Source organism: Marmota monax, unplaced genomic scaffold (assembly GCF_021218885.2).
Source record: "Marmota monax isolate L192 unplaced genomic scaffold, Marmota_monax_Labrador192_F-V1.1 WCK01_AAM20220418_F8-fsc00035, whole genome shotgun sequence".
Lineage (NCBI taxonomy): Eukaryota > Metazoa > Chordata > Mammalia > Rodentia > Sciuridae > Marmota > Marmota monax.
In genome coordinates, this window is record NW_026691961.1 from 2210787 (window position 1) to 2228605 (window position 17819).

General features: G+C 45.2%; 1 protein-coding gene across 1 annotated transcript in view; it reads left to right on the top strand.

Moving 5' to 3' along the window:
- The window catches only part of Pdilt (protein disulfide isomerase like, testis expressed), a 39884-nt gene extending 22630 nt beyond the window's left edge, over nt 1-17254 (top strand). The window contains exons 4-12 of the mRNA XM_058580011.1: nt 1160-1293; nt 2452-2589; nt 5820-5930; nt 6020-6145; nt 9210-9407; nt 12113-12233; nt 14332-14510; nt 15854-15943; nt 16843-17254. Of these exons, the coding sequence (XP_058435994.1) occupies nt 1160-1293; nt 2452-2589; nt 5820-5930; nt 6020-6145; nt 9210-9407; nt 12113-12233; nt 14332-14510; nt 15854-15943; nt 16843-17121 (1376 nt within the window). The 3' untranslated portion in view covers nt 17122-17254. The remainder of the gene's footprint in view (nt 1-1159; nt 1294-2451; nt 2590-5819; nt 5931-6019; nt 6146-9209; nt 9408-12112; nt 12234-14331; nt 14511-15853; nt 15944-16842) is intronic.
- Nucleotides 17255-17819: the final 565 nt, after the last annotated feature.

A 17819-nucleotide genomic window follows, 5' to 3' on the forward strand; every position in this document is an offset into this window, starting at 1 on the left:
CCTGCTCTCCCTGGAAGCCTTTCTCTCCCCTTCCTGCCTCCTGGTTAACTCCTATGCATCTTTCTGTTTCCAGCTTGTGTGTGATTCCTTCCAGTACAGCTTTCGGAACTTTATTGTCTAGGTCAAGTATCTTTGCAATAGGTTTATAAAACTTTGCTATAGGTTTGTAAAAACTGCACATGTGCTTATGTGATTATTTGTTGAATGTCTTCCTCGACAGAATGAGAGCTGCAGAGCCATGGGGATGTGTTTGTTTCTGTCACCTTCATGTCCCCAGGACTAAGCATGGCACTTGAGACCATAGCAGGCACCCCATACACATTTGTCACATGAATAAGTGAAGAAATGAATAAGTGAGTGAATAAATAAAGGTCCATGGATTTATTTCAAAGCTATTCACAACAACTTCTTCCTCTTACCAACTCATGTACAATGTTCTAGTCTATTCTACAGAAGACACTGAGAAAGTAATAACTTACATTGCTCACCATCATGTGAAACTGATATTTCTAGGAAACACATATGCATCTGTACATGGCCTTTGTCCATTCTGGCACACCGTGGGTCTCTCCAGATGTGGCATATGCGTCTTTAAGTGCTTGGTACCTCCCATATACTAGCTGGGAATTGAAGTCAGGATCCTATGACCTTAGAGGACATTTGGATCTCAGCTGGGGAACTGGATTCACAGAGGGATAACAGGATATCCCCCAAATCACAGAGCTATCTGGTCTTTTTATTTACATGTTAAGAAAATAAATTCATTTTTCTGTCACCTTGGAGAGTTTGTGAGAAAAGATTTGAAGGCTTCCTCCTAAGTTTGGTACCAGCCTAGTTAGTTGACTGGCTATTAGTAAGTGGATCCTTGATTTCCTCATCTGCAAATAAGGAGACTAAGAGGATCTATCCCCGTAGGATTGTTGTAAAGAGTTTGTTCAAGCAAAACATTCAGCAAAGGGTCTTGCCCTTGGAAAGAGCTCAGTAACATTTACCTGCTGTTGTTAATGTTCATATCTTGAATCCTGGGGGAGAAAGGGAATGAGGAAGCTGACCTTGACCTTCAAGAGTGGGAACCCAAGACAAGGTACTTCTACCTGACACATGAGGAAGCTAGGCCTCCTCCAACTCAGGAGGCTACTTCCGTGGTATCCTTTTCCAGGAGTGGTGGAATCGACAGCCTTGGTAGTTTGGTTGAGAAGACAAATTAGCCAGAAAGCGTTTTTGTTCAACACCAGCAGTGATCTGGCAGATTTTGTGACCATCAGACCCTTGGTCATCGTTGGATTTTTCCAGGTACTGGGGTCAATAGATGGGAGGTGGCTTTTCCACTGGTGGGCTTGGGAGCAGTTGAAGTAAGGAGGCTCTTCCACTTGGGTTGTTTCAGGCCCAAGTGCCCCATCCCATGAGCTGGCTTTCTGGGGACAGCTCCAGTGTTCAAACAAAAGGAGAAAAAAATGGCAGCTGAAATGTTAGAGGCAGTGTTAGCAAGATGGATAGGAATGGAGAGAAAGAAGAGGAGATTGACATATTTATCTAACTGGTTTTCGTCATACAACCAGTCTTTTGGGGGATTCCATTTAGAATGTCACAGAGTAAAGGGGTGTCTACTTTCTGCTTTGAGAGCTGTTGATTTCTACGATTCTGGTAGCACCAGCTGTGTTTGGGGTGTGTTGGTCTCTACCCCATGTTCTGTCCAAGCATCCCTCTAAACGAAAACCATTAACACTTCTAAAATATGCACCCATTTGAAAATGCATCAACCCTTATCACAAGTATAAGAAGGGAAGATGTTTGAAAGAGACATAAATAAATTAAAACTGATAATGAGCTATCTCATCATAGCTTTCTATTGATCTTATTATTTGTATATATAAATAATTTGCCACTTATTTTTGCTTTTAGAAAATGAGTTTCTCATGGATCTGACTCAATTACTCTAAATTGATGGCTCCCCCTACTCCCAGCCAAGTCACAACTTGGACGTCCTATCCACACACAGGGAGAGTGTGCCTCTTCTCCTTCCCCTTCTTCGTGTCTCTGGCCCCAGGTTTCTTTCAAGCTAAAACACGAAGGCCTGAGTGTTTGCCGCATCTTGTTACCAAGTTCATATCTGGTATCACACGTGGTCAAATCAATTGCTGCTTCTGAAAGTAATTCAGAATACTTCCCCATCCCTGGGTTTTGACAACCTTTATTTTAGTAATTGGAAAAAGGTGGAGATAATCAGTTCTCTCCACTGACCTCTGAGAGTTTGCCTAACTGAGTTTTAGACCTGGCCTGAGAAGCATTCTGGCTATGACACTTCCCCTAAAGGGGATTCAGATGACCCAGCAAAACACCAGAACTTGAAAAGTTAAGACACATTGGCCACCATTTCCACCTTCCCCTTAAATAAGCCAGATATTTTTTTGCTTTCTATCGGACCTTTATGGAGCATGCTTTCCCCAACAGGACTTAGAAGAAGAGGTTGCAGAATTATTCTATGATACGATCAAAGACTTCCCAGAGCTGACATTTGCAGTGATGGCCATCAAAAACACCCGTGGACGTTTCAGCGTCATCCTGGACAGTGTCCTTGTGTTCAAGAAGGTAGGACTTGGATCCTATTTTTAGTGAGGGGTCTCTAGTTCAAAGTAGTGGAACCTGTGTGGGCTTCTGGTCCAAACTCGGTGACATCTCAGTTACCTGGTGTTTCTCTGGATTTTATGGTCATTCTCCATTGGATGCTGCTCCTCCTTCCTTAACCAGTAAATACCATCTTGTCCATCAAGGTCCAATCTCACACGTTTGTTTTTCTTCTGGCCCACGCTTCCCCATCCTCCCTCCATCACCCATTACCATCTATACACCCGTGACTTATGAATATCTGTCTTGGGCCAGACTTATCCAGTCTCCAGACCCTGACAAGCAGCACCAGAGGGCTCAACACGGCTAAGCTCAAGGTCATGGTCTGCCCTTCCGGTCTTCTGCATGTTTTCATTCCCTTGGTAGAGGGTGCCTGGTCAGATCTCTGACCATGAAAACCTAGGCATCACTCAAACCTCTGTCTCTGCCCACCCTTCAGGACCAGTCCATCACCCCAGCCCTATAGATCTTATATCTCAAACACCCCTGAATCTAGGCATCTCTCCCTGTCTCTTCTGCAACTATTCTAAATGGAGTGATCAGCATCTCCTGTAGCCTATGGCAGTAATCTTTGGCCTGATCAGAACAGGTCAGGTGCTCTCAACAGCGTTCTTCCCCAAATTCAAGACTGGGGATCACCTCTCTCCTCTCTGAAAGCCCTTAAATGGCTTTCAACAATTAGCATATAGACTGAAATCCTTAATGAGGACTGTAAGACCTTCCAAGGGACCTTCCTCGGTCCCTTTCCAGGATTTAGACCTGAGCTGCCCATAAAGCAACAACTAGTCATTTACGACTATTACCATTAACATTAATTGAATTAAAATTTTAGTTCTCCAATAAAACTGACCACATTGCAAATACTCCACAGCCATATGAGGCTGGTGGTTATTATATCCCAGAGATCAGATTTACAGAGCATTTCCACCTGTTGGAAGTTTTGGACACTGTGATCTGTTTCTGGAAGATCCCTCAGTTCCTTCCCACGGGAAGCCAAATCTTTCCAATTGCCATGTTACTTACAGATCTTGTCCAGTGAGGATAGTCACTTATCCAAGGCCACTGAGGAGTGGTACCCAGATCTGCTTGACCTACTGGGAGGGCGGTGAGCCTTCAGTCTCCTCTTGGGCCTGGGAAAGCCATGGAGAGGTTTTAAGTTGGTGGATACAATAATCTGATTCACTTAGCATTATCTTCTCTAACTCCATCCATTTACCTGCACATGCCATGGTTTTATTCTCTTTTATTGCTGAGTAATATTCCATTGTGTGTATATGCCACATTTTAAAAATCCATTCATCTATTGAAGGGCATCTAGGTTGGTGAAGTTAGCCAATCCCCAAAAAACCAAATGCTGAATGTTTTCTTTGATATAAGGAGGCTGATTAAAAGTAGGGTATGGAGGGGGGGAACATGGGAGGAATAGATGAACTCTAGACAGGGCAGGGGGGTGGGAGGGAACAGGAGGGGACACGGGTAATTAATGATGGTGGAATGTGTTTTTGATCATTATTATCCAAAGTACAGGTATGAAGACACGAATTGGTATGAATATACAACAAGAGATATGAAAAATTGTGCTCTACATATGTAATAAGAATTGTAATGCATTCTGCTATCATATATAAATAAAAAAAGAATATAAAAAATAGTTAAGTAAAATAAAAGGGAAAATGTAGAAAACAAATATTGTTCTACCCTTTGTATTTTGTTCTTAAATATATATGTATATGCATACATGTAACATATAAACTTATATATGTTTATGTATCTAAGCATAAATGCATAAGATTAATTAAGAGTATTTACTTGGAGGGAAGTGAATTGGGAGATTTGGGGATTTGTCCGATAAAGAGATTAACTTTTTATTATACATTCTTTAATATCATTGGAAGATTTGCCATATATATTATTATCCATAAAAAATTGTTTCATGTTTTACACCTTTAACTCTACACTTGGTAAGCCTAGCTCAGTTAAAAAGTTAGTCAGTTAGTCACTCTCATTTTAAGTCCTGGCTCTGGGGCTGGGGGTGCAGGTCAGCAATGAGCACAAGCGTAGCATCGGCAAGGCCCTGGGTTCAGTCCCCAGACCCATCCATCAACCCTGGCTTCACTTCTTACTAGCTGAGCAGCCTTGGATAAGTTACTTCACTTCTCTGTGCCTCAAATTTGCTGAAGTGCAAAGTAGGAGAGATAACAGCACCCAGTTCCATGAGATGCCAGGAGGATTAAATAAGATGGTTATATAACGTGGTTAGAACTGTGGGTGGCAGAATGTGAGCTCTCTAGTGTCATTAAACTATGATTTTGACCAGTAAGGAGCTGAGACTTTATCCAAACGATAATTTGGTGCTATTAGGTGTTTGAGTGAGAAAATGATGTATGATCAGTTTTGTGTCCTAACAACATGGCTGTGGCGGAAATGTGGGGAATGGATTGGAGTCAAGCAAGAAGAGAAGAGGGAAGGTCAGTGGGAGGCAGCTGCAGGGAGTCCAGGTGACAGGTCTGGACCAAGGTGGGTGGTGGAGATGGAGAGAAGGAGATGGAATAGAAATTCACATAATCTGCTGCTTCTCTTTCTCTCAGAGACTTCAGTCCTGGGCTACAAAGAATCGAATTGTTCTCTGTTAGTCCAGATCCTTCTGAGAAGCAGTTACCAAGCAGGGTGGGAAATGCAGAATATTTATTAGGGAAAAGAAGGACATCAAAGAGGCGGGGGAGACTCTGAGTGACATTAGACCATGGTAAAGATCTGACTCTTAGGAAGGAAGGAAGGAGGGAGGGAGGGAGGGAGGGAGGGGAGAAAGGGAGACACTTTGACCCAGTCGCGTTCTAAGAGGGTTTGTCAGAGTTTCCCACTGGGGAACGGATGCCCTTAGTCACTGGGTCGCACACTGTCCAGCCTCAGCACAGATATTTTGATAGAGTCCAGAGCCCAGAGGCAGTATCCGTCAATCACACTTCCTGTTGTTACAGATCTGAGGTGTTCACGGGCTGCCACCTGCCTGGACCCTACCTCCAGGCTAATCGGCTCAGTCGTTCATATTTATTAGATACCTGGATGCAGTATTCTCACCTGCCACCACCCCTCACCATTCTCTTATCCCAGGGAAAGATGGCACCGTTTGAATGTATTAAGTGCCCATAGCAAGGAAGCTACTGCCCTCCAATGATTTTCTTCTTTTGCTCAAGGGAAAAATTGTCAATCGTCAAGAGCTCATTAATGAGAATACCAACAAACAGGACCTCCATCAAGTCATAAAACAGCACCTTACAGATTTTGTGATTGAATTCAACACGGAGGTCAGTAAGCAGAGGGTCCCCGGGAGACGGACAGCTGGGGGTGAGTGACGGTGTGTGCTTGCGATGACAGGTTTTCCTTGGAATTTCAGAACAAGGATCTGATTTATGAAATGCGCGTCTTTAGTCACATGCTGCTCTTCATCTCCAAAACCTCGGAGCCGTACGGTGTCATCATCCAGCATTATAAAATGGCATCGAAGGAGTTCCAGAACAAGGTTTGTAGAATGGGCCGTTGCTCCTTGGGGCTCTTGGGTGGGATCACCCGTCATGCAGACTGTGAGGCCATTGGCCTGTCCTGCTTCTTATAAATGAAGCCGGGAATAGTTTGTGTATTGATTTCCTTATTTGCCTGTATCAATACTATGCATTATTTACTATTTAATTTTTAAATCAGCCTCCTTTATTACTCTTGCCCAGCCTCTCTGCCATTTTGGCTAAGCTTCTGCTCCTTCACGCATCTTTTTAATAAGGCTCCTCTGGGAACATGATGGTTGGTTCTGTTTTGATGGAGCACCTGGACTAATCATGGGTGAATGCAATATGGTAGCATTTAACTTGGAGTTGAGGGGGGGAAGGAAGACCACTCCTGCCTGAAGTCGAGGTATATGAAAAACCTGCAGGCATGAAGCAGCATGGCTGGTAAATCATTGCTGAGATTCTGGACTTTAACAGACCCCAATTCAAATTCTCTCCTTCTTCTAAGCTTTGTTGTCTTAAGCGAGTTTCTTAACTCTCAACCTCAGGACCCTCCTATGGGAAATGAAGACTTGTAATAAGAATTGAATTAGAAGCACCTGGCTGGGTACAGTGGCGCACACCTGTAATCCCAGTGGCTAGGGAGGCTGAGGCAGGAGGATTGTGAGTTCAAAGCCAGCCTCAGCAAAAGCGAAGTGCTAAGCAACTCAGTGAGACTCTGTCTCTAAATAAAATACAAAATAGGGCTGAGGATATGGCTCAGAGGTCAAGTGCCCCTGAGTTCAATCCCCAGTACCCGCCCCCAAAAAAATAGAAGCACCTGTGTTGCTTGTGATTATTGTCACCATATCATCATGAGAGACAAACCAGCCTGAACCCTAAACCTACACATCATGTTCTTACCACCACCTAGACTCTGGGGGCTCTCTACCCAACTATTTTCTTAATTTTTAGAAGAAGTATGATAATGGCAAGTTTTTTTTTTCATGTAATGAAAATTATTCTGAAATTTTTTTTAGTTAAAAACTTTTAAACCTAAGTTAAACACAGAATAAAGCCACGTGAGTTAGTCACCTTCTTGTCAATGTGATCAAAATACCTAGTACAAGCAACTTAGAGGAGGACAAGTTTACTTGGGCTCATGGTTTTAGAGGTTCAGTCCATGGTGGGCTGAGTCCTTTGAGCCCCAAGATGAGGCAGAGAATCATGGCAGAAGTGTGTTGTGGAGAAGCTCTGCTCTGTTCATGGTGGCCAGGAGGCAGACAGAGGGAAGGGGCTGCAGGGGTCACAGCCCCAGTGACTACCTCCTCCGGCCACGCCCCACCTGGCTACAGTTACCATTTATCAGTCCCTTCAAACTGGGATGGACTGATGGACAGCTCTCATAGTCCACGCGTTTCACCTTCTGAATATTCTTAACATCCACCCAGGAGCTTTGGGGAGACACCTCCTGGCCACACCATAACCGCAGGCCTGGGCAGAGTTCATGTTCATACCACATCCTGCCACGTTAGTTACCGGAAGGATGCTTCCTACCCCAGAAATCCTTCTTACAAATATATTGCCTGGTTTTTTCAATTTTACACTAAGATTTTTTTTTCAATTTTACTCTTTTATCACCATGGGATTGGATAGCAGTTCATTCTTAGCCAAACCACCATCTTCCAGGTTATTTTTTTTTAACTCTTTGAACCAGCTGGAATTTATTTTAGGCACAGATGGAGAGATGATTCTCTTTTCCCTAATTACTGATCTTCCCAAATGCCATTTATTGAGCCAAAGATAAACAGACTAATATTGCTCCAAAGGTCATACCCCCAGGTCCACCTCATCGCCTCTGTACCCCAGCCCCAGCGTGTCCAAGGTGGCTGGTACTTGTTGAAAGTATACGAGGTGACCTCAACAGGACTGTTCTTTCAGTCTCCCTGGGACCTAGAAGAGGGGCACACTTTGGAGGCCTTCATCTTCCCATGGATGAATAATGACCTGAAACACCAGGTGTCTGCAAGGGCCTCTCCTTGTCCCCTTGCCTACTCTCTTACTTTGCTCTGCCACTAGAGTGACCATTTAAACATTACCATCATGTCATTCTCAGACTCTTCCATGAATCTCCATTACATCCAACCAATCCCAAGCTCTCTCCTGGACCCCCAACCTCGACTTTGACAGCCTCTAACCTGGTCTCCCTTGACACGGTCTCCCATGACACTGTCCCCCATGGTGTTGAAGCCACAGTGGCTCCCTTGTTCCTAAACAACTCTGAGCTCTGCGTTTGCCTTGCCACCAGGCCTTGGGGTTGACAGTTTCCACCACGTGGATCATGCATGGTTCCTGGGCTGGGTACTCACCACCCAGGTCCCAGACAAAGCGTCACCTCCTCAGATGCTTCTCCTGACCACCTTGACTCTTACTGACCTCACTGCCTCCTCTGTGCAGTCACTCTGTCCCATGCCCCTGATCTGTTGTCTGTCACTCATTGCTCTCTGAGGTTATCAGTTTGTTTACTCAGCTGTCATCTGTCATCTCCATGGGAACACAAGCTCCGTGGCAGACAGGCATTTTGTCTGCTTCCGACAGCACTGTATCCCCAGTGCCCAGTAAAATTCCCAGCACATAGTAGGTACTCGACACATCTCTGTTGCATGAACAAGTGAGTCGAGCTGTGGGTTTCTTTTATAATTTTGGATACTAATAAGAGTTGGCATGCTCTGAGCACTTTCTACCTGCCAATCACTGAACTCAGCCCTTTCATAGTTTTCCTGTTTGATTCTCACAGTGACCCCCTGGGGCAGGTACTCTTTGCCTCACCATTTTACAGATAAGGAAAACTGAGGCACAGATGAAGACAAGACCTCAGGACTTCTTGACTATTCCTAAAGTTGTGTGGAGGGTCACAGCATGGGATGCTGAAACCAGGCTGTCAACGGCTACCAGTCTTGCATTTGGGTGCAGGGCTGACTTTACTGTCTTTTGGAGGTGCTCCAGGACCCCACTATTCCCCTTCCATTAGTCCACAGCTTTACAGCAGTTTCTCTCCCTTAGTAAAAAGGTCCAGAGAGACAAGGGTTTTGTTCAATTTGGCAGATCCTTTTCATCCTTGTGGACGCAGACCAACCCAAAAACAAACGTGTCTTGGATTACTTCCGGATCACGGAGGTCACTTTACCATCTGTCCAAATCCTAAACTTAAGCTCCGATGCCAGGTACAAAATGCCTTCAGATGAGATAAACTATGAAAACCTCAGGAGATTCGGCCGCAGCTTCCTCAGTAAAAGTGCCAAGGTAAGGTTGCTCTGAGGTAAGTCTTATGCAGAACTACCCATAGCTCACTAAAGGAAATCATTCCTTTTTTGTAATATTGCTGGCTTTGGTTGTCTGAAGGAAGAGACAGAATAAAGGGCAACCTTTTGGCTCAGCGTGGGGAAATATCACCATTTCCCCACCTGAAATCTATCCAACTTTTGGCTCTCCTGAACCTACAATCCCACCATTCATTCTTGAGTTGTAAAGTAAGTTTCCAATACAAATGGCAGGTCCCATGGAGGGCTAACTAGAAAGGAGGATTTTAGCCTCTAATCTGAGAGATCTACTTGGCCCAAGGGTAGATGCTTCCTTCGGGAGAGAGAAAGAACTAGAACAGTTATAGCAATCAGGATTTTAGCCTCAAAAGATTTTAGGGACCTTCTGGCTGGGTGGGGGTGGGAGGGGATCTGTGTTAAGGAGTGACTCAGAAAGGTAGCTGTTTTAGTCATCTTTGCCTCGCTGGGACCAAAAGACCTAACAAGAACAACTTAGAAGATAAAAAAAAAAAACTTTCTTAGCTCACACTTTCAGAGGTTCAGTCCACAGTCAGTCGACTCCATAGCTCTGGGCCTGAGGTGAGGTAGAACATCATGGCGGAAGGGCGTGGTGGGAGGGAAGCAGTTTAAGACGTGGCAACCAGGAAGCACAGAGAGCTCTGCTCACCAGGGACAAAATTTAAACCCCAAAGGAACACCCCTAGTGACCCACCTCCTTTAGCCACACCCCACCTGCCTACAGTTACCACCAGTTAATCCATCAGTGGATTAGTCTACTGATTAGGTTATACCTCTCATCAGCTAATCATTTCATAAATGGAGATACTCCAGACAACCCAACATCTATAGTCACCTACTTCACGTGCTTCCATACTTTCTATCCATTCCCCTAGGACTGCTGCATCCCTGTAGCCTCCTCAAGGAGAAGTTGTTCTTCTTTCACGCATAACATCATCATGGGGCCAAGTGGAAAGGCTGGTGTGCTTACTGTTACCTCCAATGTATTTCCACTCCTTTCACCTTCAAAACCCCTATATTTTTTGGATCCCATGCTTTTGAACTTTAGACCATTTATTCCCTCTTCTGGTTGCTGTCCTGTGACCATGTCCCCTTCCCTCTCTGAGGAGATAAGATCCTGACAGCCATCTTGCCCCCCAACACCTGTTCTGCTATCATTTCCAGGGATCTCAATATCTGATACCCTGCTCTCACTTTTCCAATAATGGGTGTGTCCATGCCGTCCCAGCCCTCATCCTCATGGCCACAGTCAGAAAGAGCAGCAGCCCCTCCAAATGCCTGATTTCAAAGTTTCCATCTTCTTAGTTTCCTCCTCCAGGACCTGTTTTGCTACAATTCCTCACACTTCCCGTGGCCTCCAGTCTTCTGATCCCACTTCACAGTTTCTTGAGTACCATCTTCCATGAACTTGGATTCCATTGTTTGTTGCTCAGTCAACTCCTTCTTCTCCTCCATCTTCTACCACCTTTATATCCTGTAGTCCTCACCAGGGAAAATTCCAACTCTAGTTGATCCCACTTAGCTTCCCTAAGTGCTTCCAGGCTGATACTAGAGAAAAAGATCACCATGGAGCTGGATGGCGACAAGGAACCACCAATCGAGCCTTTCCTAGGCTCCAAAACATCCTAGCACCCCGTACAGTTTTCTCTTAGTGTGTCTATTCTTTTGATCTTTGAGTCTATTTCACCTTCTACCCCATTTCTACTTTCACTGTTAGCTGAGAGCTCCTCCCATACCTCACTAAGAAAAAGAGAAGTCTTCATACTTAGGCCTCCCATTTCCTGTCACCCTATCTACACACCTTGGTCCATCCTCTCTCTCTCTCCCAGTTACATCTGGGGAGATACCGCTTTCCCCCTCAAAGGCCAACATGTCCTCCTGTGCCCCTTCACATGATGTGCCTAATGTAGCCCATTCCTAGTATGCCATCATTTTCACCACTGCCCATCTCCCATGCCCAGGCCACACCTGCTTTACACTCCCACTGAAGGAATCTTTAAATTCCTTCCAGGGCTGGGGTGGGGGGTAGGCAGGACATGGTGGGAGAAAGAGCCAGTGAATTGAGCAGAGGCCAGAGAGCAAAGCCTCATAGCACTCTAAAGATTCGTGATCTTAAGAGCAATGAGAAGCCAGAAAGAGACCGACTTATAGAAAATACAGGCAGCGAGAAAGAATTGGAGGAAACCCAGGCAGAACATCAGATGTCTATTACAGTAATGCAGGTGACAGACGTAGGCTACTTGGGCTAGGGTGGTAATGGAACAGATGAAGACAAGGATGTAGATACAAGGGACATTCATGAGTCAAAATTTGTAGAGAAAAACATGGTCTAGGATTTTGAACACTTCCTTGGAACAGATGCAAGGCTGAGTTCATTCTTTCATTCATTTGCAAAACATTTATTGAGGTCCTACTATGTGCCAGGCAGTGGTTACTCAATGACAAGAATCTCTTTTTTTAATATATATTTTTTAATTGTAGATGAACACAACACATTTATTTATTTATCTATTTATTTATTTAATGTGGTGCTGAGGATCAAACTGAAGCCTCACATGTGCTAGGCAAGCACTCTACCACCGAGCCACAACCCCAGCCCTGAGAAGAAGAATCTTTTAGAACGTTCCATCCCTTCTGGACACAGTGAGACCTCTCAAATTTGCTTTTTAGGAACATCAGTCCAGTGAAGAGATTCCAAATTATTGGGACCAGGGTCCAGTTAAGCAGCTCGTGGGGAAGAACTTCAATGTGGTCGTCTTTGACAAGGAAAGGGATGTATTTGTGATGTTCTGTAAGTATCTCCAACAGAGGCTGAGTCAGGGGTGCAACATTGTTTTTCAAGTGTTGTTTCTGAATCTTTGAGCTCCGCAATCTCCAAAGCCTAAGGATGCACCCTACCAATGATGGTCTGCAGACACCCAAAGAGACTGGATCAAGATGCTTTTGGCTACAATGCAACCCTGGCCCCCCAAATCTAATTCTTGGAATGTATGACATGCCTTCCACATAATCCAGGCCTGTGGCTATTTGTAATAATAATAATGCAGATGTCTCACAGGGTTTGATTGAATGCCTCATTTGCTGAATCATCGCATACCTTACCCACTTAATCCTTACAACATCCTTCTGAAAGTAGCTACCATTATCCACATTTTTATGGATAATGACCCCAACGCCTTCATCCACCCACACATACCCCTCTCTCACTCTTAGGTAGGTTTTTGACAGAACCTCCAGTGCTATACAGAGTTCCTCTGCTTTTGGCTTTATGGGACTTATCCGATGATCCATTTGAGGTGGAAACCCAAATTCTTCATGTAAAGGACTTGGCAGAGTGTCTGGTAGAAGCACAGTAAACAACAGCTATTTTTGTTGTTGTTGTTATTATTCCTATTATTGTTTCCAACACTCTTCTGAGTTAGGATTATTGTCATTTCCCATGGTTTCTGGTTTGCATGGGAGATCCAAAGCTAGAGGCCTTCTCTTCCACCATGAGACACTGGGGATCTTGACTCTGAAGTTACTTTAGGCATCTCCTTTACAGGCAGAGTTACCACTTAATGAGCACTTACAATGAACCAGCATGAATTTCGTGTTAAGGTGTGTAACAATGAGCCTGTGGTGAAGGGATGGTGGTTTTCTCTATGATACAGGTCAGGAGCCCAGCCTCAGAGAGGGTCATTACCTTACCCCAGGTCACACAGTAAGTCCAAAAGTTCCGAGCTAGCTTTGTGCCATTCCTGGGTTAATTGCATCATACAGGACTTTGACAGTCTCTCTGAATTCATCTCTTGTTCACAGAGTGAGGTATTTCAGGTCTGCGGCTGAATCACTGCAATCTTCTGCCTGCACAGGAGAGGTGGGGGTGGCTTCTCTGCATTCACCAGATGCCCAGAGTTCTAAGAACACTCATTTAGTTCTGATAAAAGGCAAAAGTAACCTCATTTTCTTGGAAGCAGGACTGTCGGATTGGCCCCCTGGGGCTGCAGCCATTAGGCACCCTCCTGTTCTGACCCAGGGCCTGCTGGTTTCCAGGGGCACACTGGGGTGCTGATGGCAGGCAGTGGGTGGGCGGCCACAGAGGTGCATATTCGTAAATGGAAGATGATCATGCAAAGGTGACATGTCAGGGGCCTTCAAGGCCACTCCTCTCCCAGGACAGAAACAGAGCTCTGAGCTTTGAGGAAAGACAGCAGGTGAGGTTGGGCCTTCCTGATGCTGCTTGTCTCAGTCCCTCCAGAGCGCACCTGGGCCACACTCAAAGCTCAAAGAACCATCTGGGACAAAGTCTGCTGTCCCCTTCCAGGGGAAGTCACACTGTCATACTTTTGGGGCACACCCATTCACTTCTTGGGCATGTTCTCCTCCAAGGGACTGAAGGGCATATTTATATTACACGGTGTTTTGTCATGTTCTGTTTGTAGTACCAAGGCTTCAAATCCAAGCGGCCTGTCTTCAAATCCTGTTTCCTCTGCTTAATTACTGAATGACCTTGGGCCAGCAGCTTAACCTCTAATTGAAAACCCCTGGGCTAAAAATCCACCCCCACCACACACACCTCTCTCATGTGATTTTTAGTAGACCATGAGGAATCACCTAGCATAAATATTTTTCTTGGAAAGGGAAGGAATAAAAAAGAAAAATAAATTATAGGAAAAAATGCTAATGTGCCCAAAGGGTTAGTGTTTGGGTTAAAGGGGACGGGGGTGACTTTTTTCTCATTTAATTTAATCATCATTAAATTAAGGATCAGGTACTGTGAGAGAAATGTGAAAACAGCCTACAACATAAATAAGATTCAAAAGCAGTTCAAAAAGCAGCCACACCATGAGTGCGGCAGGCCTGGGCGGCGTCATCTCCCAGAGCCTGACCTGGACCCTCTCTTGCAGATGCACCATGGTCTGAGAAGTGCCAAGCCCTCTTCCCCGTGCTGGAGGAGCTGGGAAGAAAGTATCAAAACCACTCCACGGTCACCATCGCCAAGATCAACATCATGGCAAATGACATCCAGCTGACCCACCTGGAGCGGTACCCATTCTTCAGACTCTTCCCCACCGACTCTCAACAGGTCGGGCGGCTCTTTGGATCTACATAACTGAAATTTTTGTAATATTATCAAGTTTCTCCCTCTCTCCAGCTCTGCATTCTGCCAAACCAGCTTCCCTCTCTGTTCCTGCCCTATTCTTCTCTCATGTTCGAGTTCAAAGGATATCGTCCAGTAGCTTCCACTGAAGTCCTAAGACTCACTATACTTGCATGCAGCTTAGGTCATTTGTTCATGCCTGACCACAGGGGCCAAGCTGCTGTGGATGTTTGGATGGGTCAGGAATCTATGGCTTCCTCTAGAGACTGATCTCTCCTGAGACTGTATGGGAAAAGGTGGGGGAAAAAAGTGGGGGGATCTCCGTGGGAACATGGGGATAGAGCAGGGGCAGATGAAGGGAGAATGTGTGGTAGAGACAATTGATCAGTGCCTTTTACACCGTGGGACTAGCTATCCACCAATCATCCCCCGTGTTGACGGAGCACACCTCCATGACAGTTGGCAATGTGGGGGGACAATGTCAATTAAAGAAATGTGAGCCAAGGTCCCTGCTCCTGAGAGAGTGTGGCTGTGCAGGAGAGAGAAGTCGTCACGGCGTGGTTCCATCTGTACATGTGACTGGAATGCAGGAGAGGGACAGATTCTGGAGGGCAGATATGGCAGAAGTCTGCATGAAGCCGTGGAACTCTGGAGAATGGTGGGGATTTCAATCGGACTAGAGGAGGGGTGGGGAACTACAGACAGGACAACTAAAAATAAATATTTTTTTTAAAGAAAGGATGGGCTGAGGGAATGAGCCTAAGTCCCACATCTTGAGTTATCTGAAAAGGAATTTAAGCAATCAGGGGTCAGCAAGCCTCTTCTTAACTTTCCTAAAGACTGAAGGGGACAGGGAACTAGCTAATGATGACATCACTGTCCACGTGCCAGCAACCTTGTAAAATAACAACTATTGTGGGACTGAGCATGTAGTAGTAATAACAACAATGGCAAATACTATGAGCCAATCACTGTTCTAAGCATTTTTCATATATTAACTCATTTAATACTTACAACAACATTGTGAAGGAGTTACTAGTATTGAATCCATATTAAAGATGGGGAACTGAGGCAGAGAGGTTTAGCAAGTGGATCCCAGCACTAAGTCCTGCAGCCAGCGGCTAAGCCCTAGAGAGGTGGCTTTATATTCCACGCTGGATCTGCTATATTATGATCCTATGAAAAAATTATTTATTATCCTTATTTTGTAGCCATAGTAATGGAGACTCAGAGAAGTTGAGGAACCCAGGTTATTAGAAATTTATAACAATCCATGAATAGCTCACAGGAAGAGGCTCCCACCTAACCCTGTTCTGTCTTCTTCCTAGGCTGTGCTGTATAAGGGAGAGCATACCGTGAAGGGCTTCTCCGACTTTCTGGAAAGCCAAATCAAGATTAGGATTGAGGATGAGAATGAGGTAAGGGGCCTGAGCCACATGCTGGATGATTCTCTCCTGCACACAAGGATCAGGAACTTGGTGGACTAGAAAAGAAAAAGTGTACCAAGCATTCCCCAAACTTCTGTGGCCTGGAGATGGCTGAGGATGGATGCACAATCACCCATTTGGGGTGACTTTCTTAGTTACGCTTTCAAGGGTATCCCAAGGGTATTTGTTATGAGGAAGTAGAAAGGACAGACTTCAGAAACACCAGAAAAGGCCAAGGTTCTGAAGTCACACATAGAAACTAAGGTAGCCTCCTTTGTCCACTCTCCTGAGACGGCCACTGGATGTCTCCATGAGATTTTTTTCCCTCTGGCACTACTGTCTTTTCCCCTAACCATACCTCAGTGAGGCCATCTTCTAGAAGGTGTCATGTGGATTAGTTAGGACTCGATTTGTTGCAAACGTCAACAGAACTAACCCTTATAACTGGTAGAACATCCATCTGGTGCATCCAAAAACTCAAATTTGCTTTTGGTCTTGCCATCTCTGGTTTCTTCTGTGATGGCTTCCTTCTCAAGTAGTTACCTCCCCACAGAAGATCAGAGATGATCCTAGAGCTCCAAACTAACTACTTCTTAGAAGCCCCAGTAAATGTTCCAGACTGGGATCTCACTAGCTAAGCCTAGGTCCTGGGCCACACCTGAGGTAGAGGTTAGGCAGTCACAACGGTGGGCTTAGAGTAGGACAAGGTAGCTCCCCAAAGCTCCTCTTCCCAGGACAAAACCACAGTTGGGCACTTTACCACCAAAGGCAACTGCAGCTTCCAAGATGGACTCTCCAGGCACGTCCAAAAAGAGAACCTTGACAATTACAGTGTCAGTCATCACATGTATTTCCCCTTCCCTCTCTTCTCTCCACCTTTTCTTTGATAGCTATTGTCTATTGAACCAAATGAAGTGATAGAGGAGGAGGGAGTAGCCGAGGAAAAAGAAGTACCTTTTATGGAGAAAGAGTCACCTGAGCCGCAGGTGCCCGAGAAGCCGGTGCCCGAGCAGCCGGTCCCCGATCAGCCGGTGCCGGAGCAGGAGAATGCGACCACACTGGAAGAGCCAGTGGGGCAGAAGATGACAGCTAAGAAAGAGGAGGTGGTCACGAAGCCAAAAGGATCTCTGACACCAGAGAAGAAACTAACACTCAAGGAGGAACTTTAGGTTCTCCAAAGCCAGGAGGAAGGGGCCCATGTTTCGGGTCTGGTGTCATTTCTGAGTGGATCAGAATACTCCAAGAATATATCATTATGGCAGGGTGGGTGGGTGCTGGAGAATAAAACCCCTAATGACGTTGGCCCTGTTTTACTCATTACCTCTTTTTTTTTCCTGGTTGATACTGCCTTTGGAGAGCTACACACAGATGTGAGAGAAGCCACAGAGCAACATATAATAAGTGTTTACACACTCATTCATCTAATTCTAGAGCATCACTGGAGGCTGAGAGTCTTATAAGAAAACTGAGGCACAGAGAGGTTAGGCAATCAGGATCACGCAGAAAGCTGCTGGGTTAGAGCCCCCAGAATCTCACCGCAGACACTGCACTGAACCTTGTGCCTACCACCTCCTGCCAGGGTGGAGCTCCAGGAGTTTGACTGAACCTTCCATATGTGGTCAACTGATTTGCATTTTGGCACAGCAAGGAATAGATTCAACTCTAAAAGACTATCCCTAGATTTTCACACGTGACCTGCTCACTCAAGCAATTGTGCTGGGAGCATCCTCCATGGGGTCCTTTCCTTTCACTACCATAAAAGTTATTTACCAACCCACATGATTCCACCCACTTCCTTCCATGTGGCCCCACCCACTTCCTTCCATGTAGCCCCTCCCACTTCCTTCCATGTGATTTTACTTCCTTC